This window comes from Pipra filicauda, unplaced genomic scaffold (assembly GCF_003945595.2).
Source record: "Pipra filicauda isolate LSUMZ 115617 unplaced genomic scaffold, ASM394559v2 scaffold65_size3143899_pilon, whole genome shotgun sequence".
Classification (NCBI taxonomy): domain Eukaryota; kingdom Metazoa; phylum Chordata; class Aves; order Passeriformes; family Pipridae; genus Pipra; species Pipra filicauda.
The window spans coordinates 87849-115358 of record NW_024104820.1 but is presented as its reverse complement, the minus strand read 5'-3'; the positions used below and the strand labels follow the sequence as shown (position 1 = coordinate 115358).

General features: G+C 37.2%; 1 protein-coding gene across 3 annotated transcripts in view; it reads right to left on the bottom strand.

The window, feature by feature from the left end:
• Positions 1-27510, bottom strand: part of DNAJC1 (DnaJ heat shock protein family (Hsp40) member C1) — a 113993-nt gene that overhangs the window by 28451 nt on the left and 58032 nt on the right. For all 3 annotated transcript variants that reach the window (XR_005566191.1, XM_039388509.1, XM_027744718.2), the window contains exon 8: positions 19167-19333. Coding sequence is in view for 2 of the 3 variants with exons in the window: in XM_039388509.1 (XP_039244443.1) it covers positions 19167-19333 (167 nt within the window). In the remaining variant the exon portion in view is untranslated. The remainder of the gene's footprint in view (positions 1-19166; positions 19334-27510) is intronic.

Genomic DNA, 27510 nt, shown 5'->3' with positions numbered 1-27510 from the left:
TCTAATAGTACCATTCATTTAATAACTTAAAAAATTACCCAGTATGGAATTCATACCAACCAGCCTGTACTTCCCAGAATCCTCAAGGAAGCTCAAAAATTGGTATCCTATTTCTATCTTTCATTTCAAGGCTCATTAAAGTAATTGCTAAAATATTAACAGCAGTATTAAATGTGTTTGATATTAGAGTTCTTTTTAGGTCAACGAACGGTGAAGACCATTGTTCCAAGCAATTTGTTATTTATCATCCTCAGATGAATGTTGGAATCTAAAACACTTTGTGGTCTTCAATATATGATGTCAAAAACTCCATAAACTTCCTTGTAGTAAACACAGGTGAAGGGATTTTTGGTCCTAGCATCTTCTTGAAACTGCTTTATATTTTGATCATCCAATATTTCAACAAAATCCTTGGGGGAAGTGATTTTTTGTTCTTGGGCTTACCTTATTTTGGATGTGCACAAGTCTTTCCCTTTCTGAAGCTCTTCACTACCCTCACCCCCTCGCTTCTCAGTCTGAGACAAGAATAACTTAACTCCAGTAAAATGGTTATATTTGAGATTCTTCCACTGGCTATTATATTGATTATTTACAATTCTGACAATTTTTTTACCTTCAAGCAGTATGTTAGCCCATCCTAACTGCATGTCAACAAGTTATCTGTAAGCATTAAAAAGACATAAAAAAAAAAATCCAAGTTTATTTTGAGAGTTTAGGCATATTAGAAACCAAAATGCAAATATGTCCATAACCATATAATATCAATATAACAGGCCTTGTATGTTTTTTTGGAAAACAAAACCATTTGCAATCTATTCAGAAACATCAACTAAAATACTTATTTATGAGTACATTTCACAGATAATGCAGGTCCAAAAGGACTTCCTCATTCCTAAGATGTGCCTCTATATAAATATATATATATGTATCCCTTACTTAACCCTCAGTATGAAGTGAATAATAGATTCTCCCACCACCACCTTCAGCAGCATTACATGGTGCTGCCAGGCTATTCCTAGATTTAAAATAAGCCATACCTTAAGACTGAAAAATTTCTGTTCAAACAGACAAAAATCATGGAAGGAGAAGGAGAATTAAATATAAATCAAGTTAAGAACCAGCTACATGAAACAGTAAGACAATTTTTTAAAGTTATGACTATATTCAGAAAGTTGCAGATACTCAAAAAATAATATTAATCAGTCATCTGACAGAAAAGGTGGCAAGCAGTGACTTAAAAATGAAGTACAACATGTGCTGTATACTCACAAGATGATTGCTACCACACTACATTCATTCCAACGTCTCTGGCTTTCACTTCTAACCCTTACATTTTCCGTGTCTTCCTCCCAGACCAAGCAAAACTTTAATAACAAGTATTTTCTCTCATGAAGGTCACTCTCTGAGTATCAGTAAGATACCATTTCCAACCCTTCAGTCATTTCTACAGATTTTCTTTATGTCTATTTTACATCTTTTTTTCACGTAAATCCCCAAATTACAAAAAGCCTTTCAGAGCTGCTTTTTCCTCCCCCTTCCTACTCATTATTTATTCCTACTTCAAGAATTCAGAGCCCAGAGCTGTTTTTAATACTGTCTTTAAAAGTGCTCCAACTACATCATCAATAATGTGTAGAGGAAGGCAATGCTAAACCATAGTTTTCAAGTTTTGCAGAACAAGAACACCTCAAAAAACATCCCTATATTACTTTAATAAAAATATTTTCTTGTCAATAGAGCTGAAATTGCTCTAAAATAATGACTTGTTAATGCCTAGCCATTGATATGAAATAATAATCCGGTTAAAGCTTTACCACCTTGGAAAAACAGGGAAGGTAAAAAGAATGAAAACACTTGAGTATTAAATTGTAAAAATCTTTAAATATATATTTAGAAATATATAGAAAAGTGAGCATTTTTTATCAGCTGACTGTGGGCAGCATTTTGGTAGCCAAGGTAGCCCCTGTGGAAAGAAGTGAGGACACGGCTGGCTCCAGTAGCTCCACTGCAGGAGACAATGGAGCCATCAGCCAAGCTCCCAGGCACCTCTGGGAATGTAGTGAAGAAAGGGCCAAGTGCTGCACAGCAGTCTGGGGGAAAATGTGAGAAACAGCCCTGCAGATACCAAGGTGGGAGAAAGAGGGGGAGGAGGTACTCCAGGCAGCACAGCACAGACTCCCTGGCAGCCTGGGAGTCTACTCCATGGAGCAGATATCCACACTGCAGCCTGTGGAGAACCCCACGCTGGAGCAAGTGGATACGCCCTGAAGGAACAACAATGCATGGAGGACCCACAATGCATGGAGAACCCACAATGCATGGAGGACCCACAATGCATGGAGGACCCACAATGCATGGAGGACCCACAATGCATGGAGGACCCACAATGCATGGAGGACCCACAATGCATGGAGGACCCACAGTGGAGCAGGTTTACCCTGAAGGACTGCAGCCTGCGGAGGGCCCACACAAGCAGGGAAAGTGTGAGAAGGAATGAGTGGCAGTGAGGAACTATTACAGACTGACCAAATGCCTGATATCCCATACCCTCTGTGCCACTGGGAGTAGGGAGGAGGTAGAGGAATTGGGAAAGGAGCAAAGTTGAGCCTTCAATAGGAGTGGGAGGGAGGCTTTCTAGGTTTTATCTTTATTTCTCATGATCTAACTCTATTTTATCTGGCAATAAATTAATTTTTCCCAAGTCAAGTCTGTTTTGTCTGTGACAGCAATTGATTAGTTGATCTCCATGCCTTTACCTCGACCTACCAGCTTTTTCATGTTATTTTCTCCTTCATAAAATATAGAGAGTTGAGAGTACGGAGTGAAACAGTGGCTGGGTAGGGGCCTGGCAGCCAGCCTCAGTAAACCCACCAAAGAGTTATGAAGTACCAAAATAAAAGGCTTGTAGCTAGGAAAAGTTTTGGGGAAGAGTTCTTTGGTGATCTCCACTCAAAATGACATGAACAGAAGATTACTCGCATCTACAATTGCTGCTGTTGGTTACAACAGCACAAATACCAGATTTAAAGTAAAACTCTGCTAGTAATACAATAGTCTGCAGATCTACCTCCAGAAGAAATAAATATTAAAAAATTGGTATCTATTGGTATAATGTAACAAATTGGCTGAATTTCCTACACCAACCAATGATAATTTTAATAACAAGCTACTCCCTCAGTGATTTAGGTACTTCTGAAAAAAATTATTCACATTTTTTCTGTTTTTGACTAGCTTATAAAAAAGTAAAATCTTCCATGGATGTTTACGTTCTAAAGATGTTATTGTCACCTCTTTTAAATGGTAGAACATATGGGTTGCCTTCACTTAAATGCTGAAGCCCTTTCACGATCACAAAGGTTCAAAGATATTACAGATAAAAATGGCAACTCCATAAAACACAAATAAAATGAGCATATATGAAAAGGACACAAAACCAAGAAAAAAAGATTGTTACTAGATTGTAAATGTCCTCATTTAAAGTTAAAGAACAATTACTCCCTACACAGTCCTCAAATAGTATCAGAAGCCTAAATTAATTAACTAATGAAGTTTCTACTCATAGTTTTCTTTAATGAGAGGTGTTTTGAACAATCATTTCTATTTCCATTTTCCTTGATCAGGAAGGTATAGGACATAACATATCTGATGAATAAGATGTTTCTCTCTGTATAATTTTTTTTAGTCAACTAAAACTGGTATCACCCTAGCATTGTTTGAGAACAGGATTAAAGTCATTGAGTAAATGCACACCACTTAATACAATACAGAATCACAGGGTGGCTGAGGTTGGAAGGCACGTCTGGAGGTCACCTGGTCCAACACTTGGCTCAAGCAGGGCCACCCAGAGCTAAGAATCTTAGCTAAGTTTTTAATGACCATGACCAGACAGTTTTTGAATATCTGTCTCCAAGGAGGGAGACAAACCTCTCCGGGCAACCTGTGCCAGTGGTCTGTCACTCTCATGTTCAGAGAGATGCTCACACCTGTACCCATTCTCGTATCCTGAGCCACAAAGCCCTGTTAGAACAGTTAAATTTGGGTGAAAGTATAAGCCATTTATTGATTAGGAAATCTTTAATGAAGATAAAAATGTTTTTCAAAGTTACACTTCTTAAAAGTCTACATGGTTTGAGGGAAAAAAAGGTATCTATCAAACTCAGTGTAGAAATGCATCCAAAATCCTGTAACTCCTCTGTGCAGTCACAACATACACACAGAGGCACAGCTTCCTATAAGCTGCTGTTGCACTTCTAGTAAATTTGAGTTTTGTTTTCAGAGGTCATCCTTCCTAGGGTACGAGGGGTGACATTTCACGAGTGATCAAGCAGCGCATGGTTTGGAGTGTTTCAGTGTCAGCACTACATTGGGGAATACTATTCCTAAACCACAACGCTGTTCTGTGATGACCTCTCCAGCAGTTTAATTTAATGATACTAAGAACTCTTCTTGGTAGAAAATTTTCTGTGTCCTCACCAAAATGAGATATATTCAGCATCTAATCGAGGCACAGATCACTGCAATACCTGAACTTGTTAAACAGAAGGAAACACAACTAGATGTCCTAATGTTCACTCCAGTCCTAAGATACAGGATTGAACACCAGAAAAAGAAATGGTATTTTAAAATTCTGGTTCTTTGCAAAGATTGGCACATCTTAAGAACTTTATGAATCTGGTAATACAATTGGGATGGCATTAAATAAAGTGTGTGAAACTTTCAATTTATATGTAAGCTGGAAGCTCATCAACTGCAAGTGATATAAAAAGAGACAGATTTACTTAATCATGAATGGTTTTCTGATCCTGTTCACAGGATCCTCCTACAGCCAGTTACATGAACAGAACAGTTCCACACACAGAAGTGGGATGTGAGCACTCAGGTATTCATTTACTGTAAGTTTAATCTGGACAATGCTTCAAAGGTGATTTTCAGCATGCTAAAAGGACCTGGAGGGACTTGGGCTCAGACAGGAAAGAAACTCTTAATCCATTCTAATAAGGACCTTCTTCCACAGCAAGTTCCCTCTAGTATTAACATAAAAAGACATTAATTGTTTGCAATGCATCAACTCATACACTGTTTTCTTTCTAAAAGGAGCTAAAGCCAAAACTAGCTTTAGCTAGTCTCTAGCAATACACATCTGAAAAAGGGCACTGCTCTACAATACATGTTTTCACACTTCAGGTTTTAATCAGGTTTTGATTCTAGATTTAATACAAAGCTTTCTTTAACCTATAGCTATTTATACAACCAAATACATGTGGGGGTGTTTCAAATACCACCTACATTATCATAAAGCAATCTAAGTATTCCTCCTTACAAAGTAGGTAGTTTTCAAAAACATGAAAAATAATTTGAATTGCAACATATTTTTATGGCTCTTGAAATTAAATTGTTCTGTCATATTTACACAAAACACAGGTAATTCTGTCTTTTTTTGCTTGTCATTACAGCAAACCATGGGGGGGAAAAGGTTATTTCTTACCATATTCTCAAAATCAAATCTACTTTTGCATCACACATGCCAGAAGAAAAATGTCAATTAAATGGTTCATAAATATAACACTAAAATTACTATTTAAGTCAATGTAATTGAACAGAAATTAAAATGTAGTTTTTAATTGCATATTACAACTTAAATGGTAGCACTTAGCAGAAAGTGTTAACTCATTTATTTTTTAATTGTTAGCTGCTTCAAGGCAATTGTTTTAATGCAGAAAAAAGTGAGAAGCTCTTCAGTAAATTTGATTGTAGGACACTCAGGCATGCAGATCAAATAAACTATAGGTTGAATAGGTAATTAGGTTTGGCCTGTGATACATTAATGTGGAGACCAATTCTCAAAGAAAGGGAATAAATGTTTTTAATTTAATTCTCTCTTTAAACACCACTCTATTTGGATTCTTAAATGCAGTTTGAAAAGTATTTCTGTTTGACAGAGAACATGAAATTGCAAATCTTCTACAGTACATAGGTGAATGAATGAAATTTTCAGGAGAAGAATTTCATAACTTCCACAAACTTCAGTAAAGAAGTGCTTAGGGCAGTAAGTCTTCCACAGATTGCAGGTGGCAACTTTTTTCATAATTACTTGATACATTAAAAATCTTTAGCCATGCCAAATTCACCGGAGAAGATGAGCCCAAAAGCATGAAGATACATTAAAGCATATGATCAGTCTTTATCCGTATAAGGAGTGTTTCTCCTTGCAAGGTTATTATTTGTCTCATGAAATACTAGGTAGACTAAGCAAATGTGAAATATTTAACAGCATCAGGCTGCACAATCTTCTTTTATCCACTTCAGTGCAATGTGTCATGTTATGGATATTTTGAAAACATTAATGTATGGTATTAAAAACCATTCACTGCACCAAACCATCCTGTGATGGTGTCATAATGAACAAGATATTATTACACAGCTAATCCTGCTGACTGACTGCTCTGCAGTGCTGTCCTCTTCTTCCCTCTCCGTTGTCCAGCTTTTCTGTCATGCTTCCTGGCACATTTTATCATAAGATAGAGATCTTATCTAAATAAGTTTTGAATTTGTCTGGGTTTTGTAGAGGTTTTTTACATTGGTCTGTTGCTGACAAACTGTTTCTCTTACCTTCACTACCCTTAAATAGCTTACAAAAAAATCAGGGGTTTTTTGTTTCCCTTGCCTTCCTTCATAATATAGTTTCAACTGCCTCCCTCAGAAACATTTCATCACTACAGATAATGTCTAAATAACATCCTTCCTTCCACACCAGACAAACTAAATTCTTTTACTAGCAATCTTGCTCTAATGCCCAGATATTCTGATCTTTTAATTTTTAAGTCAAATACAGGAGGTACTTTGCCTCCCCGAAATGCACATACTGTGGAACACAGCACTATCCTGAGTATGACTCACTAAGTCAGGTCTATCAGTATGCTAAAACCCAAAGGAAAAATTCAGACTCTTCTACAAATGGACATGATGTCCAAATATGATAAAATTTGGCTATGCAAAAAATACCAAAATGTAGAGATTTAGTTTCAGTATACAAGTTCACTGTGGTAGCAAAAAAACCAGAGAACGGTAACTGGCTGACAACCTAACAGATGTTTTGAATGGCTTAAGGCAACCATGAATTTTGGCTATGAAGGAGGAAAAATCGAAAAGGAAAGAAAAAAAAATCTAGTGTCTCAGCAGATTATGCCTGGAAGAATCAGAATCAATATATGCATTTAGGGCCCTAAATGGACTACCCTGAAAATGTCATGAACATGGCCCACACTAAACTCAATTTTCAGTTCTGTTTTCCAACAGTCTAAGTTGTCAAGTAAAAATGAAGGGGGGGGGAGAAATCTGAGAAGTTTTCGTGCGTTCATAAAACACAGATCCGTGATGACAACCTCAAGCAGAGCACTTCCAAAAGAATCCCAAATTTCAAAATTGTTAATTATCATGAAATAGTATACATGTAATTGAAAATAAGGGCAGCACCAGTTAAACTAGTTAAACATATAAACATTGAACTTGCCTGTCAAATTCCCAAATATAACCACAAAGTCTGGGGTAATTAAAAATTAAAGTTAGCCTTTTCTCATATGCACAGATTTTTCTTCTCATAACTTGTGGCCATTTGAAAATGTACCATTTATGTCAGTCTCATTCTTCCTGTACTCCCTTTCTCATTACCAGGCAAGTTTTCCAAACAAGGACATTAAAAAAAAAAGCCCAAGGCAGTGAAATATTGCTGATACTGACAGATATTCAGTCAAGACCAGTATAGTTAAAAAAACCCCCAAACGTACACACACATAAAAAGTTACCAACTTCCTACCTATATTCTCTATTGACACCTTTTCTTTCCAGACCAGTTCTGTTCCAATCCACACTTCCAATGTGAATTACAAATATTACCTTGTAAATAGCAAAAATTGTGTTCACGTTTCTTTGTTTTTAAAAAAAACAAACCCAGGCACACAGTGTCTCATGATTAAAGAGAGAATACACCTAGGTGAACTTTGGATGGCCAGAATGCTGATGCTCCCTAAAGAGGTCTACGTAAAAAATCTGATGCTACACAATACATCAAGTGAATGCATGCTATAAGTGCATGCTTACTTTGGGAAAGTCTGGGGCCTGCAGCAAAACACACATTTTTCATAGTACTCAACTGCAAATGATGCGAGAACCCCCACTCCTTCACGATTTGCATCTCAAGGATAGTCACTGCATTAAAGAAATTCTGCCTTTTGGAAATTATAGAAAGTGCCATCACCAATATGATAAATGAACCTCACTGTAATATACCATTTCTCATACTGTGCCAACATTAAGAGTGCTCTTCTCTTTTGCAGGTTTGAGCAAGTAATATATTACCCAGTAGCATCTTATAATAATGGTTATGGACACAAGTCCTAGTCATTTAAATGGAACTCAATTGCATGCTCAAGTGTGCTGAACTCAGAGTTTGAAGACTAAAAGTGATCTTTTCAAAACTGCATCCCACCTGACAAAACCACTACAGAAAATGACTAATAACTAGATTGAGATTCTCTGAAAATTCTGAAGTGGCAAAATGCTTATGTCAGTAGTATTAAATCATTCCTTGCAAGGCAGGATTATGTATTTATATTTGCTGGGGAAAAAAAGCACCAAAAAAAACACCTCTCACACTGGTCAGTTTATTTTTAGTTGCTGGAGTTTACCCTAGATTATAGTTTCTGGGCAATTTCTATAAATGAATTTCGCCAAAGCTCACTACAGCCATGGCCTCAGGAAGAAAAGAAGAGGAAAGCAGCAGTACTCAACACTGTGAAAGAAGGTAAGATGCTGAATCTAATCAGATTTTAATTGGTTTGTCTGGAACATGATACCAAAACATCACTACTGATTTACAGTTATAAATTAGAACTAGATTTATTTGAAGCTAATTTCATTCTCCAACTGAAAGATAGCTATAATCATACCAAGAAAAGTAAGTAACTATTCTGCAACAGTTTGCACTTCTCAAATTCATATTAAAAAGCCAAAAAGTAGCAGTGAATTGAACTGCAGAAGTCAGTGCTATAAACTGCAAATTCTTTCTGATCGCTAAGTTGTGGATTCTGTGAAAATTCCATTTCAGGGATATTTAACACTCTTGCCTCTCATTTGTTGGCAAACTTCTGAGGATACATGGATTGTTGAACTGCTCTCTCTCACTTCTCTTGAATGGGCAGGCAAGTGGGGCAAGGCCACAGTGATTAACCAGCTTTTACATCTTCCTCCAGCTCCTACCCTATATGTGAAACTACTCCCTTCTACTCCTCTGCTCTTCCTTTCATAGTTGATACAGGAGTGACTTTGTTTTGGGAAGTGACAGGGAGGGAGCTCTACCTAGGGAAACCACCACCCTCTGACCCCAACTGGGCTAAATCAGACCATTCCATTTGATGTTTTTCCACATCTCTCCCAGGCTGAGGAGAAAACAAAACCAGTGCAATGAAGACCATTAATTAAAAGGCACTGCACAGTTGCTTCAAATTTGTGTAAAATGGTTATGAACTTCAGGACAGAAGAGACACCACCAACGGCAAGAGTCAGATCTTCAAGGATTGACTGGGAAAGATCAGCTTCCTGTTCCCCTCACAGGAACGTGGTTTCTCTTATGTCAACTACCATGTTTTTCTGTGATAAACAACTACCGTGGCAATCTCAGAAATGCAACAGACCTTGAGCCCTGAGGTAAATTAACACATCCAACCTGACTTATAAAAGTTAACATCACAGAAGCTATACAGCCCCAAGTTTGGACCCAGGCAGGTGCTTACACCTAGGTTATAGTGTTGCCCAGTGTAGAAACAGAGCACCATTTGAAAAGCCCTGTGTGTTTGTCCACACAGATTAACACTTCTCACAGTTAACTTGAGCTCTTTGGTAGTTTTCAACTGATAGACTCAAAAAACTGAGGACTACGTACTGAAAGCACATGTGTGAAACTAGTCAGACTGAATTATGGCAGCAAGGCAGATCAATCACTTCTGGAACACAGATTCAGTTGGAAAACTACTGAGACCTAGAATTTGACACCACAACATCTACAGCATGGTGTTCAAATCAGTATATTACTCTTCTTGTCTGTACAAGACAAGAACTTATGCTACTATATTTAATTAGAAGGAAAGTTTAAAACTCAATCAAAATCAGGAAATACCAGGCAAATGTCAACAGTATTGCCTTAATTCAATACATATGCATCTCTGATTTACGTTTTTAACTAGTGTATAAGTGTTTATATAACATATTGTTACTATCCTTAGAAAATGTCCTTAGGGAAATACATATTTTCGCTCTTTGTTTCCTTTGCAATCTAGACTGAATTTTGGTTGTGCTGTGAAACATACAATTTCCAAATCCCCTTTTTTTCTGGCTGTCATATCAAATAACTTCTCTGTATCATTTAGATACTTTTTAATATTAACCTTAAAGGTTCACAGCATGACCTTCCTGCTTGCACAGACAGACTACACCACCTCTCCACCCAAAATAGTTGCAGCCAGCCTGAGCATGGCATATTTGAAAGTAGGATATTATTGAATTATATACTCTAAAACCCCACCATTACTTTCTACAAATACAAGAATAGATAAAGAAATAGATTTTCCTATCTTTGTTAACCTAATCAACCTAACTAATTGGTCAAAGAGAGAAAGGCAGAAAAGGAAGTACATAAATTACACATACTTACATAGCAGTTGTTCAGTTAATGCTTATTCACAGTCTTTATATGTTCCTGACCTATTTTAGGCAAAACTCTCTAACTCTTGGTTCTATGCTTCCTACTTGTAACATTTGTCCCAGTCATAAAAACTATTTTCTCTGAATTCATTGCTAGGAGAAACTGATTTCTTCATTTGTATTTACAAATACAATTTGTTCTTTGGTGTATATCTGCCAGAGCACTCAAAACACCAACTTGATACCCTACTTGAAGAATATATCATCACCATCATCCTATAACTTTACTCTTCCTTAAGGAAAGCTGAGGATTAAAAGCATTGCATGTTTAAAACTGCAGATGAAATCAGATTCCTGACCCTAGTGATTTGATATTCACAGCTCAAACGCAGACAAGCCTTACTCTAGATTTAAATGTGGGTCATCCTCTCCAAGGAAAACTCCATAATTAAAAATAATATTTTTTTTAGAATCACATTTATTCTCTCCTTAAAGCTACTCAAGTTCAAAGTAAAGTCCATAGAGGCTTAAATATTTAAGAGAAAAGCCTGAAAAGAAGGTTATTATCTGCATTTAAGTAAAGATGATTCAAAGAGTACATAAATCTATTGTTTTTAAACAAAATAAGAAGTACACCAATAGGATAGAAATATGCTAAATACACTAATTTCCTAGAAATAGACTGCTCTGGTTCAACAGTTACTTAAAAAAACAAATAGATTAGCCATAAAACCAACAAAAAAATTGGTTGTTAGTTATGATGCATGAAAAATTAAAAAATCTTTCCAGTTTTCCCTTGTTCATTAGGCTGACCAACTTGGTGTCTAGCAAAGAGGAAAAGAAAGAGGAATAGAATCACTAATATGCAATTACACAAACATTTTAGAATAACCAGGGTGTCTGGTTACTGTTTTGTTACATCAAGTCCTGTTTCCTACGTCACAAACAGTATGCAACAACAGGATGTCTTCTCCACACTCTCCCTTGGTGCCAGGGAAGGTCATGGAGCAGATCAACTGGAGTGCCATCACACAGCATGTGCAGGACAAACAGGGGATCAGACTCAGCCAGCTTGGGTTTGTGAAAGGCAGATCCTGTTTGACCAACCTGATCTCCTTCTGTGACAGAGTGACCTGCTAAGTGGATGAGGGAAACATTGTGGATGTGTCTACCTGGACTTTAGTAAAGCTGTTGGCACCGTTTCCCCCAGCATCTCCTGGAGAAACTGGCTGCTCAAGGCTTGGCTGGGTGTGCTCTTCACTGGCTAAAAAACTGTCTGGATGGCCGGGCCCAGAGCGTTGGTGAATGGAGTTACTTCCAGCTGGCACCTGGTCACCGGGGGTGTTCCCCAGGGATCAGTGTTGGGGTCGGTCCTGTTTAACATCTTTATTGATGATCTGGACAAGGGAATCGAGGGCACCCTCAGTCACTTTACAGACACACCAAGATCAGGGGGAATGTTTCATCTGCTGGTGGGCAAGAAGGCTCGACAAAGGGATCCGGACAGGCTGGATCAATGGGAAGAGGCCAATGGTAGGAGGTTCAACAAGGCCAAGTGCTGGGTCCTGCCCTTGGGTCACAACAACCCTGTGCAGGGCTACAGGCTGGGGGAAGAGCGGCTGGAAAGCTGCCCAGCAGAAAAGCACCCGGGGGGTGCTGGTCAACAGCAGCTGAACACGAGCCAGCAGTGCCCAGGGGCCAAGAAGGCCAGTGGCATCCTGGCCTGTATCAGCAATAGTGGGGCCAGCAGGACCAGGACAGTGATTGTCCCTCTGTACTCGGCACTGCTGAGGCTGCATCTCCAATTCTGTGTTGAGTTTTGGGCCCCTCACTACAAGAAAGACATTGAGGTGCTGGAGCGTGCCCTGAGAAGGGCAACAAAGCTGGTGAAGGGTCTGGAGCACAAATCTGATGAGGAGCAGCTGAGGGAGCTGGGGGTGTTCAGCCTGGAGAAAAGGAGGCTGAGGGGAGACCTTATTGCTCTCTACAACTACCTGAAAGGAGGATAGAGCAAGGTGAGGTTAACAAGTTAACAAGCAATATGAGAAGATGACATAAACTCAATTTGCAACAGAGGCACTTTAGATTGGGTACTAGGAAAAACTTCTTCACTGAAAGGGTGGTTAAGCATTAGAACAGGCTTCCCAGGTGGGACCACTGTCCTTGAAAGCATTCAAAAGGCAAGCAGATGTGGCACTTATAGACATGGTTTAGTGGTAAACATGGTGGTGCTGGATTAATGGTTGGACTCCATGCTCTCAGAGGTCTTTTCCAGCCTAAATGATTCTACCATTTGAACTGTTATCAATATTTTATCGCTAGCATTTTGTTGCACAGAAGCAAAATGTATACATTGTTCCATATTTGTTCACTGACCTCAGGTAGCAGCCCAAGTATATTATACAGGTAGACTTAAACAGTTATTTTAAAAGTTATGTGCATAGTTTTCATTAACAGTAATAACTCTGAGGTAAATATGCCAGTTGTAGGAGCTGACTATGGGACATAAACTGTAGGTTTCATTTAACATTCAAACCCCAATATTCTACTCAGGCTGAGTAGCTGAGTCTGCAGTATTTGCAGTGACACAAAGTCTAATAATCCACAAGAAAGCCTGGACTCTTCTGACTTAACACTTTCAGTAACACTCAAATGCAGATATTTATTTTTTTTTAATGAAGCATCTTTTCAGTGACACTACATTTTTAAGAGTCTGGTAATAGAATATCATGAGATTTTCACCTCAGGGTTACTAAATTCAATATTGCCCAGATCAATAGTGACTCAAAGTCATCACCATTTGATGAGAATTTGGAGCTCAGGTTAAAATGTATTATGAGCTTAGACTAGCTCCTAGTGAATAGCTTCATAACTGACACTAACAGCTATGGTTGCTGGCAGTCTCAATATAGAACCTTAAATTCAATGGGCACACAGCGTGATTTATTTTCTGGACCTACAGCAATCCCTCTGAGTTAGGGTTGAGGCACACTAGCAGGACACCATGAGGAATCTCAGACTGCAAGTTGCTTACTTGTATCTGTCCCAAGAACAAAAGAGTATTAGAATACAGACAGATTTTTCAAATACCAGATTTGTGTCATTGCTTAGAAAGAAAAAATAAGTTATTTCAAAACTAGATGACCTCAGGCAGCACACTAAAACAGAATAAACCTTCCTCTCACAGACCAATTTATTAAAACATCTGGTTTACACAGCACCTTAATCCTGCTAAGATACAAACTGCTTGCTTAAGAAATTAAACATTTTTTAAAAGCCTGGAAACTGTATTCAGGTAATCCGTCATATGACGTCTGATTAGAACAAGCACCACATTATTTGCTACTAAGGAAAAAGCATACTCAGATTTCAAAGCAGCACAGATGTGGGAAGATTCGAGGCAGAAGAGAGCAGGTGGCAGGCTAGCTGGCAATTACAAAATGTGCAAGATTATAAAATTACTAAGATTTAATTGTCAAATCTATACATTTTAAACTAGCAAAAAATAATCTAGCATTTGTATGGCATTTTGCCTTTTAATGTTATAAAGTAGAGAGATTTCTTTTGTACATTTAAAGTTATTTTATATTGTTGTTCCACAGCAAGCTTTCAAATAAAACCTTCATGATTAAAAAGCTCACTCAGTTATCAATATCCTATCTCTGAAACACAGTGCTTTGATGGCCCACGCTGAGAAAAATAAAAACATAAACTGCATTCAGAGTTCAGTACCAGATGATCAGAGTCTACAGTTCAACGACTGAGAAAAAATATTAACTACCATGTTTCCAGCATCTACCAATAAACTGTGTAAAAACAATGCTTATGTATACCTTTGTTTCACAGTATTTTTAATAATCCTAATTTAAAGGTAAAAAGTATAGCAGATGCAGAAGACGTATGTTAGCTAAGCTTCCCAAGCACTGTGCATAAAAATAGTTTTTACTACTCCTGCTTTAGTAAAATCAAGCCAGGTGCTCCTGCAATATCAAAAACACACAAATGCCAAGAAGTGCTGCAGGATAACATGAAAAATAAAAATAATGAGAAACATCATTTTCTATCCATACATCTGGTCCAGCTGGAAAGGATCAGGCACTGCCTTTCTCCACCTTTATCTCCCCTTTACAGACCAAATATGAAAAGGTCAAAAGTATTCACTCCTCATTGAGAAAGAACTTGGAACTCTACCTTCAGAGATGAGTGAGTCAAATAATGATATGGAACGAAGAGGTGATTCCAGTGGAGAAGATGAGAAATCCATAAACCAAAAGGAATTATAATCCTGGTCCCACTGAAGACAACGATAAATCTCCCACTGATTTCTCAAGGGCCAAGATATTCATGAAAGAACAATATTATTCACATAAACAATGAACTCTCATGAAAACAACATGTGTTACAAATCACATAAAATCAAATCAGAACAAAGAGTGAGAGAAATCCCACTGAGAAATGATTCAATAGAATGATTCCAAAAACAGTGAATACATATATTCTTGCATGAATATTTGCAGAAATGACAGAAAAAAAATCAGATGTAACAAAATATGTCCTCTAATAAGTTGCTTTTCTTTCTTCAAGCTCCACAGAACAGGTTGCTGAATAGGAAAGTAAAGAGTTAAGTATCTACTAAGTAATGCAATAGTGGCTTAACAACATATTCAGGCCACCTCCAAGGAAGTCCATTCCCTCTAAATTTCTCTTAATTCCTAACAAGCATACACAGAACACGTTTTCCAGTCACTTTCAATGACAGATTAAAAAAAAAATCAGAAACTCAAGCTAAGTAAATTAAGCTATTTATCTCAACAACCTGAAAGAAGACCTTGCAGATCTTCTCCCTTTCAGAAACAGTACAAACATTCAGTGACAAAACAAAAATAATTTTAGACATAAACTTTTTCATTACTTGCTTTGAAGAGTTTTGTTGTATCAGCATGAGAAGGAGCTTTTAGTAATTCCTCTGAGGTTCACAGTCACATGCAGTTTACATGAATAGTATAAACAGCTCTATATGAATATGCAATTTAGTCTCAGACAAGTATATGATTTCCTATAGAGAAAAAAACCCGTCAAGAATCCCACTACTTCATTTCCATGCTCTCAAATACAACTGAGTCACCTTGCACTATTTCCAACAGATGAGTTTAAGAACAGGATAGAAAGAAATGTTTCATAAATGGTCTAGGCAACATGCTCTAGTTATGCACCTCCCCCTACATGTATTCCCAAATCTGAAGTGAAGCATCCTGGCTGCAAAACAAATCCAGTATTTCTTTTCCTCTGAATTTATGAAAGGTAGTAAGTCCTAATAAATTATTACAATTTTACCTAAAACAAAACTGTAATGGACTGGAAAAATAACATATCCAGTTATTCCCCAACAGCTTGCCTTTTGTGGTCTAAAACTCCATCTATTTAGCCTTCCCTCCTAAATATGATTTTCTAAATTTATTCTTATTGCTGACCTAGTCTTTCTGTTAACTATTCTTTTTTTTTTTTTTTTAAAGTGCAAGGATCAAAATTGTATAAAAAGTCCTAAAGGTGGATGGATCACTGCTACAGAAATGAAGAAAAATTACCTCTCACTTCTGCAGTACTGATATTATTTAAGTATCTTCCAATAGCTCGCTTTCTTTTAATATTCAGTTCTAAGTAGAGAGTAACGACATGGTAAGACAAGCTCCTTATGAAGATAAACTCAGTGTGTTCTCAGACAGAAGAATAACTTCACTATGCTATAAGCACATTTTCAGTCAGCCATGTAACCTTATGAAAAATATGGAAAACATTCCTCTTTCTCCTTCCCTTGGTGGATCATTTTATGATATCTAAGAAGGAAGGCATCTTCTCTATAGCCTGTTCCTTATCTGCTTCAATACTTCAATCCTATAGAAACAGTAATGAAAAAAAATAAAATCACAGAGACTGACTTCAACCTAACAACTGAACATAATCTGAACTTTTTATAAAACTGGGCACTCTGCAGGGTATAGCACTTCCAAAACACTAGTCCATGGATTACGGGCACCTCTAAAGTACAAATGTCAGCAGTGTAAAGCAGTTGATGAATAATATTAAATTAATTGTAATCATCTACACTTGGGATACCAACAGCAGGGACAGCAACTCCAGTTCTTACTCCTGGAAGGATGACAAAGTAACGTACTACTTTACCAAGCCCCCACATGCATAACTGCTCTCAAGGCTGGTTGGCTGTACATAGTCCACAGCCCTGAGCTACAACAAGAGAAAACAAACAAATGAACAAAAGCTGTTTCCTTGTAAGTGAAGAATGAGAATCCCGAGAAAAATTTTGATGGCAAACTTATTTATGAAAGAGTAACTTTTTTCTAAGACAAGCAGAACTGAGAGGTGAATGCCACTTGATTTCACATCCATGCAAGAGGCAGAAGAGGGAAGCTGACCCAGTTCACGTCTGTGATGCGAAGTGAAGGAAAATAAATGTTTCTAAAACAGAAAATGTGTTGAATGACAGTTAGGAACAATTCACTTGCGGTACAACCATTTTCCCAGTGAGCTTATTACAAATCACATGACACAGACTCATATTACACACAAATGGCTCCTACAGGCTACTAGAGCCAGTAATGTATAGTCTCCATTTCTTTGAACAGTTTATTAATCCGTTTCCCTCCACTACTGTATTATATGTCAATGTTGCATCTTAATAACATATTATCTGTCAAGGAAAGGAAGCACACCTCATCACAGTTTGTTCAGGTCAAACACCTTACCCAGATAGCATATCTATGAGTTGCCTGCTTGTCTCTAAAATGTTAATCCATTTTGTAACAGCTTGTAATTAAAAAAATACACTCATTGATCAGAGCAATGAGGTGCAATACTGAACTTCCAGCTGTAAGTGTAGAAAACCAAGTTAGTTTCGTTGAGAACATCTGAAAGGATGTACCTACAACTTGTTCTTTTAGCAGTGTCTGTGAAGAACAACTTCAATATACTCTGTGTGGGAGGTGCAAATCTATAGATGGAACAGGCACAGTTTTATTAAATTTCTTCATTTGCATGGAAATCCAAATATAGACTCAATTTCCATCAGAGAGGAAGGTGAATTTGGGGACTCAGATAGTCAAGCATGCAGCCAACTCAAGCTAATGTAAACAAACAAACAAACAAACAAACAAACATCTTTTCTCCTTTAAATATTTGCCCACACAGCCTGGCAAACAAAGCTGTTCATAGAGATGCAACTAACAGGAATCCAATCCACAGGCACTTCTTGAATTAAGGTAAACAAAGCAATGACTGTACATATGCTCTTAGCTCCCAGATAACTCATCTGTAGAATTAAGGACCCAAGCCCTTACTTTCTCTAAGCATGTGAAAATATGATCCAGTGTTAAGGATTCTGTGTGTCAATCCCTTACACAGAAGTCAAACGTCAGGCACATTTCCTGAATTGATTTGTTACAGAAATGTAAAAATAAACATAATGCAGATGTACTAAATCATACAGAACGAAAAAAGTAAAAGCAAGAGAAAAGTGACAACTGGGAAGTCAGGAGACTTGAATTCAATAATAGTAGATGATTAGATGCGTTAGGCAAAATTCAAATTATGTTTGCAAAAACTTCAGGTCTGGCTAAAAATGGGAGAAAGTCTTTTTCACAGGCTTGAAAACAAATGAGTAAGCAAATCTGCAGCAGAGAGGAATCAAACAAATGACAGCAGGAACTTCTTTCACTATTATGACACTGAAGTCAATGCATTGCCCAATCTCCACTCCAAACACACTCTTCTCATCTGTCTTCCAAGAAAGGCAGATTTTCAAGTCAGGAGACCAATTTACAGCATTTTTTCTGTCATCTGTGCATCTCAGTTCCAAGATGAAAAGTATACGTTTTCAAGCCGGTATGATTTAATAAAATTTACCAGAACACAAATTTACTAACTGCCACTAAGAACCCTTGCCTCTGAGTAGAAAGAACCTTAACAAAAGGCCTAAATCAACTTGTTAGGAGTTTTCCAGATGAAAAGTACAAAATACATAAGCAGTTCCATAATCAAAAGATACTACACCTGCATATTAAGAAAGCTTCTTTTTCTTTTGCCTTTTTTTAAATAGAGAAGAATCTATTCTTGCAAGCAATGTTATTAACTGCAATTAAGAGAAAGAACCAAGCCTCATATAACTTGACAGCATTATGTTCTACTAATTTCTAGTGAACAAGAACAGTCATAGAGAGCATTCATACAGTTCAGTCAATGACATCCTATTATAACAACATTTCCAGCATTGTTACACAAATTACATTGAACATTTATACAATTTTTTCTGTTATGTCTCTGCCAGACAATTACTACTTCTCTAGACTTCAATGGTATATGAATAGTGGTGGTATACACACAACATTCCATTTTCCTAAGAGGCAAGCAAATGAATCTACATTTAAAATATAAAACAACATGAAAGACTTTGAACTTACCTTCTTTTTTTGTGTCCTGTTCCTGCCTCCCAGCCAATCATCCATCTGTTCCTCAATCTCTTCAATTGAAGCTCCATGATCATATGATGGTATATATGTGTTTGATTCCAGAGCCATGTACACAGGGAATTCTAATTTCGGTTTCTTGACTTTAGGTTTCTTCTCCTCTATACAAAAGTAAAAAAGAAGAAAAAGTAATGCTACTAGTATTGCAGAGATGTGCAATTCAGAAGCAGGCTTAGCTCCTCAACTTTTAATCCTATATTAAAATTTCCACTGAGGAAAAGGTTTCAATTTCTTTGTTAAAAAGAGAAGCAGGGTTTTACATAATAATTTTATTTTTACTAGAAGTAAAGAGGAATGCACCCACTTAGCCCCTCTTCCATCTGAACTATGCCTTTAAGGGCCAGATCAGCTCCTCAGAATCAGTTAGCTCTTGTTACTGCTGCACCACCTGGCAATGAAGATTAGTACAGGCAAAAGCACAGGAGTTGTTAAAAGATTTCAAAAGTTCAGTTAGCTTCAGAGCACTGGCAAAGGTAGAAAGGTGATGTTTAGACCATTTTTGTATTACTTTATGGTCAGCTATGCTGCCTACAAACGTCTCTGTCAATGGATAGCGTCTTTATTCTCAGATTTCTGCAACTACAAACAGCTCTGTTCTAGCACTTGGACATTTTGGGAGTTTTAAATGTTGGACCTCATTTTTCACACTGATCACTGTTCTCTGCTCTCTACGTCCTTCAAATCGTATTTAACCGGAGCAGCAAACTTAAGGGATAGAGAGGAAGGAGGGACAACATAACCTAAACCCCAGCAAATAAAATGATCTTAGAAGAAAGATTTAAGACGGAGAATTGACAGAGCTGTTGGAAAGACAAGAAGATGAAGGACAGAAAGAGAAACTTGAACACTCAGTATGCTTAGTATGACTCCTCTGGTTTTTCCTCATGTTTTAAAAATATGCTGTATTCACAATAACTAGATGCTTCTAAACTGAAAGAACTGATCTAATACCTCACCACAACCAAGAGAGAAATTCTGCTCTGACTCCACCTTTCCACTCCCTACTGCATGTTTTTATGCTCCTCTGTCTTCTACTGTGCTTCGACAGTCATCCAATCACTTAGCAAACTAACTCAATTCCCTAAGCTAGTAGAAAATTACTCTTTACACTCAAACAAAAAGAAAAACATCCAAGTTATTTAAAGGTGGTGGGCAAGGAAAAGAAGGATCATACTTGCCAGCTGTGGAGGGCTGCAAGATCAGCTTATCTGCCTTTCCAACCATGCCCTAATACTTCAGAGGAAAAATCTTTTTCGTGGAACCTTCTTTTAGAAAATCCTGAAGAGGACAGAGGACTGTTCCCTACAGGCTCTGATGCAGAATTTCTTTTCCTAACTGTATATGTGCAGAAACAGCACAATGAAAAAAACTCCACAGATTTGACAAACTCCTAGGAACTGACTATTTAAGAAAACAACAGAGGCGGAGAGAACGGTCTCATAGCACCTTTCAAAAGTCCAAAAAGAACAGGAAATTTATACAGATCTTGGAAGTTAACAGCATGACTAATTCAACTTTTCATTGTTCAGTTTCATTGTACGTTGTTCAGAGACCTGTTTTAGTAAAAAAACTCTAACTTTGCTTGTCAAATTACTCTCAATAAATGAAATACTAAGTAAAAACTTGTATTTGGAATTTTTTAGCATCCCTCTATAGGCATGCATAGTAAATATAATGAAATGACAGATGCTCCCTAAAAAACAAAACTAAGTGAAAACCCAAAAGTACCAGCATTTTTCTCATTGTGCAGATGCTATTAAAGACAACAGTGGTGCAAAATTCTTTTTGTCTATTTCAAAAGGTAATTTTTATAATCAAATCACATATATTTAATATTATTTTACTCCAAAATTGCCATGTGTAACAGCTTCTGGAGTCAGAGTCAAGATTTGCATGGATAAGCAACAATGGCTTCACCAGCTATTTACCCCAAACACATGTACTGGCAAAAATATTCCAGCATGTTAACTTAAATGACAATTTTCATCACTGTATTTCAATCCTACAAAATAATCAAACCCACCATGTGTTCACTTGGAATTACGTAACAGTGGAGACAGTCGGCTTTTATTGTATCTTGCACCCCATTACCTACTGTTTATTAATTTTCCCTCTCAAAATATGTTAATAGTTAAAGCCTGAATGCTTCTAACCAACATTTAAAATGAAGAGTGGAGCCTGCCAATAGGTCATCTATGCTCCTTCTGTAGTTTTAGAAAAAATTCTGTAACAGTATTTCCAGAAGACACTGCACCTCTCTTTAAAATGAGGTATCAAAGACAGTATCTAGGCTTTCTTCAGACAGTTAAGCAACAGAGGAAGACCTAACATAGATAAGACACCCTGCTGTTTGCTGACAATCAAAGGAACACAAAATCCCACCTAGAGAAGATGGCTGTACAACCTCAAACAAGCACTCAACCAAAATTAAAAAAACCTTATCTCTACTGTCTCCCATGCATATACAAAAAGATGAAGGAGTTCAGCATATCCCTTAAATACCACAAATTAAAAAAAAAAAAAAAAAGAATTGAAGTCACAGCACCTTTGACATAGGGCTCCCAATAACCCATTGAGAACAGTTTCACCTCAGAATTTTCCAAGTCTTTTTTTTAAAACAGGAATGCATATAAAAATGGTTTAATGGTAACATCATGAAGGATTTTAGACAGAGGAATTTCAGAAGTTATATTCAGAGGTATGATGTCTCAACTTAAGGCAGCCAAGTACCGTTGCTTTTTCAGGTGAAGATGGAGAAAGCAAAACCTCACTGAAACTATTTCACTCAAACAACAGAAGTCCACAGGAAATACTCAGGAAGAAAACCTCCCTCTTTCATGCTATCTTTTCATTATCAGCAATTCATGGCAGCCCAAAAGATACTTCCAATCTGACCTAGTGCTTCCCCCTGAAGAGAATATGGATCAGGTTTTCCAAATAGCAGATAATGCCTAGACAGCTGAATCCTGTATCTGCTAAGGCTTGACAGCCAGCCAGGAAGTTGGTGCAGCTGCCACCACCACCACCTAATGTAAGGATGTGTTAGATTGTGCTGACAGTAGTGACAACTAGAGCTGTGATTCAGAGTTTTGAAATGCAAGTGTTCCCTTAACACTTACTGTTGTCTTCTAATGGTGCTGGGTTTAGCCCATCTACTATAACAGAACAGGCTTTTAAAATGCATTTTTCTCCTCCAATCTCAAATATTGTTCTAATACTGTTACACACAAAGCTAAGTGAAATGCATGAAAAACATTCAGAAAAAGATTTCATAGATTCTTCTCAGTATTGTGACCGTCTGCTGGAGACCCAATCAGACCACTGTGCCATATGTGGGCACCAATATCCAACATCCCTTGACTTTAATCAGAGTTACTTGTGCTCATACAATTAAAGCAGGGGAGAGAAAATAATCTTGGTAAAAACAGAGCCTGACTTCAAGCTCAATAGGGTAAATGACTAGCTTACTCTCATTACTATTTTCTGAGAACATCATGTACTTCAATTGCCAAATTACAGTGTAGTAACATCACTAGTTTATTAAATAAAATAAAAAAAACAAGGCAACAGCAGTAACTAAATGGAATCCAAGGTCATAAGCACAATGGAAATTTTTTGATATCTACCACTCCAGTGTAAAATGATTCATGACTTTACGGAGTTCTAGTCCTTCTGTAGCAGAAGAAATTTTATCATTTGCTGATTTCATACTGCAAGGATACTAATTTTCTATAAGTATTTTCCACCTGCAGAACTATCAAGTTCTTTACCAGAATAATAAATTTGACTGTGTATTTAACAACTTAAGATTTAAAAAAAGAGATAGAGCTATGTCCCCTATGTTTGAACAGCACATAAAACACACCCATCACTGGGATGCCCAGAATTTAACAGATAACACACAGCTAACTCTCATAAAGTATATAATTTTATGTTTCTAAAGGCCTCCAATACTATTCCTGTACTGGCTATACATTTTCCTAGTTTTTGGTGCCATGATGTGGGGTTTGAAGTCTGATGAATTACTTGCACATGGTCAGATACTTTGACCTTCCTTGTTACTTCTTCCATGCTGTTACTACATTAATTTTATCAGTGGCAGAATTAATAGTATCTGGCTAATGATTCCTTGCTTTAAGATATATCAGCTGTCAGATAAGAAACCAGCTAGCCTTTTTGGATCAAGTAATCACGTACTAAAACAGCAGTGCTTTTTTCCGTAACAAGTAACAGAGGTCCTGTATTTTAAAGTTTGAAGAAAAATATATACTGATTTTACATGTTAGTTGGTGTAAACAAAAAGAATTCAGAGAATTTTTCACAGAAAGAAAAAACTGCTTCATACAGAAAGAAGTAAACCAAAAACAAGTTCTGAACTTCTGCAAAGAAAGTATGACACATCAAGTTGCAGCTCCCTTTCTCTTCAAGGCTTCTAAGCTTTAAGTATGAACAAGAATTCACAGAAAATATAGTCCAAAAAGACAGTGATGTCTTGAAAAATCAAATGGACAGGCTGCCTGATATCTCATGCATTGATAAGCAAGAAATATGAACCACACACAGAGGTAGACAGCAAACATCCTTTTGGCAAATTAGTAAGATACTGCACTGAGATCTCTTTTTTCAACACTGTGCACTTACCTACAAAACCAAACCAAAGCTTTTAGAACATCAAAATTTGTTTTAAACGTGACAGAGAAAAATTCACTTGCACATACAGCAACACAGTCAGACAGAACACAAAGAACTCGGAAGTCCAAAAAACTTTTTACTAAGGTTTTGACAGTGTTGAAAAAAATGGAGCAAACCATGTTCAATATCAATGCAAATATGGGGCAAACACACATATGTTCAAAAAAGTACACATTTCTGTACTCATAATAAAGTCAATGAGATTATATGAATGAGTTAGAGACAGATATACACCTCTGCTGTACTGGGACCTACAAGCTAGTTTATTTTTCGATCAAACTGACTAAAGACATGCTCAGGGTTGAATGCATCCTCAGCCACAAAAAACTTCTCACAAGCTGCAGATTTTGATGCCTTTCATCTTTTTCTCTGAGTATCTATCCTTCCCAAAACTTCTAATTCCCCCCAAATACAAAAGGGTTAGAAACAAGGCTCCAATATTTGAGAGCTAATTTGCCTTCCAACAAATATACAATGAAATATGGATTGCGCTCATACACTGCATGTTAGTGGAATATTTTCCATAAAATCTGAAGCAAGTTTTGCAGGAGAGGTATCGTACAAGCCTAGTTGAAACAATGGGGAAAAGCACATGAGCTTGCAAGTTCAAAATTCTTTCGGCAGGCCTGCCAAAACAATCAGTGAAATGGATGATACATAGTTTGCCATAATTAGGCTTCGGAGGTAACAATTAAGTGATCAGAACATTCACACCCACACCGACCAAAAAAGCATGCACTGCATGAATTAATTTTCTCTGAACCTGCCTGTCAGCAAATCATTACTGAACAGACATGTCAACACTGCATTTTGGCAGAGATTAATACTAAACACAATTATCCAAGATATTTGTCAATTATTTGGAAGTAAAAGGAAAATCACCTTCAGTATAGTGCTAGATTCCATCAGTTTGGTCAAAATGGTTTACAGGGATGAGGAAAGCACAGGAAGAAGTAGGAACATGGACCAACTGGTAGTCTGGGACCAATCAAAAGCATTTTTGAAAACTACAGTTAAGGACCTTATGCCATATCTGCACTTACAAGGGACTGTGTGCAAGGAACCTTTGATGTAAGGGCTCACAGTTATGGTGGACAAGCAACCTGAAATGAGCTATCAGAGCAATAGGAACTTAGGTAATCTGTGATTCTGTAAACAGAACAATAATCACAGAAGAAACACAATTTTATGATATGAAGATGACAAACTTTAGAAGACTATATACAAACCCAGGCCCCACTACATTGGAAAACTAAGTAAGTTCAGAAGATCCACAAAAATTAAGCGCTAAAGAAATGCTTTATATTAAGAACACCTGCAGATAAATAAAACTTTTTTTAGGCACAGACAAATGCTAATAATGAACTACTGAAAGCTACAGCTGGAGAAATCTATACTGAAATTAAGATATAACTATATAATAGTAAAATTAATTGTCTCAACAAACTAAGAAGAAGAGAAGGCATTTTGAGGCCTTCTGATCAATATAATTTCTTGTATAACAAGATGCACAAAACTAAAGTGCATCACTGGTACAAGTCAAACAAGACAAGTCAGGAGAACCAGTATTTTTCACTGACTTTTGCCAATATGGGTCTAAAATAAACACATTATACTGAACGATCTAATGATGTCTCCTATCCTAGTTTTCACGAAACAATATAAAAAGCTACCCAAGCAGCGTGCTGTATTCTGAGCTGTCTGGAAAGGGAGAACAACCAAGCCTAACCAAACATGATCAAATGTATAAAAGGTTTCCCTACAGCTCTGGATGTTTGGTGGCAGGTACTTGGGTAAGAGTGCTTTGCTATACGGCCCTGTGAAGAGACACATCATAACCACATCATACTGCATCACACCACATCATAAACGCCCAACACAGCCCTAGTCATACAGCCATAGGACTTGTAACTTCGTACTTCAGTTAAAGCTGGAATGATGGGAGTGATAAGGGGAAAAAGCCCCAAAAAACTACAAACTATTCAACATGGTTTATAACTAGAAACAAAACAGTTACTTGCCATAGATTATTCCAGATGCCTTGTACATCACAATAAGAATTCTGGATTTACAATGCAAATACATTTGGTAATGGGATGCCAGTGAAGAGTTCACCTGCAATATCTACCAGGCGCCATTTCTTTAAAAGGGCATATTGTAAACATAAATGTAAGTCTTCATATTGAAGGACAGGGAAAAGGAACTAAGAAGAATGGAAAGTAAGAGAACTACCAAGGCTAAGTATAAAGAAAGAAAAATAGATGTGTTTCCCCAATATGGATGTGGCTGAAAGAAGTATCCATGCAAAAAGAGCTTGAGAGCTGCAAGAATTTGTCCTGATAACTACTCAAACCTTGCAATTTAAATTTAAAAACTGTCAGAGTCATCTGTCCTGACACTGTATCTTTAAGTCATCTTCATTTAATGACTATTCGGTTTAGCTAATACATACTCCATTTCACATCCTGTGACTATGAAGGACATATTGTTAAAGAATCATTCCCTGATGAAGGGATCACATACATGTGACACTACAGAAGAGGAAGAAGTTGAAAGAAAGTTTATTAATTAAAGCACTTTCATTCAAAAATAAATTTTGTGTTCTGGTATCTAAATGTGGAAAATGCATCAGAAAACGTAAGGCAAAACATCTCTATTTTTGTCTCTAAAACACAGTTATCTGTAATTCCACACAAAACCGTATTTCCTAGAGACATAAGGTTATAATGTAAGTTGCTGTATTTCTGTAAGGTAAAGTTGCTATATTTTATTAAGGCAGTAATGACCATTTTGAATGGATTGAGAAGTGATAAGAAGCACTGCAAAAGTGCCACAAAACTAAATCAAACTGTGCGTAATATTGACTTACCAAGAAATTATTTTTTCACATTCCTTAACAAATACAGCACTTTAGTGACATCTTAAATCCGTCCTCTTGTTCCTATTTTGCAAATTATATTTTCCTCCTCCAGTACCATTCTCTGTTTTTAGTTCAAGCTGCCTACAGAATACTGCACACTTTGAGCAGGAAAGCAGGTAGACATGGGGGTAAACCAGCAATTAGGCCATGAAAAAACAAGCACTGTAAAACAGCTGTTGCTAATCAGCATGAGATACGTTTACTCAATTAGATAGATGGAACTGTTATTGTGAACTCACATCCAAGGGATGGTCTCTAAAATTAAGAAGAACAGGGGCAAACAAAATGCACATTTGGTGATTTACAACCTTTCTATGCTAATTGGGAAGTGACAATAATGAAATAAGCAAATTTAGCAGATGCTTTGCACATAAGCTTCAGGAAAAAATGATATAATTTTTTTTGCCTACAGTAACATGGATGCATCTCTTGTTCCTCTCTTGGGAGTCTTATTTATTTTTTAAAAAGGTAACTGACAGCTCATTCTGCTGCCCAGCTATCGCACTGCTACGGCTGACTAAATAATTCTGTACCAAATTTCAAACTCTGCTAGTTACAGGTGGTGACTCTCAGTCCTTCTTGAGTTCCCTGCCAGTAAGCCTACTAAGGCAGGGCAGGATGCCAGCCAGTGACACGGGTGAGGACTGGACCCCTCTCTCACGAGTG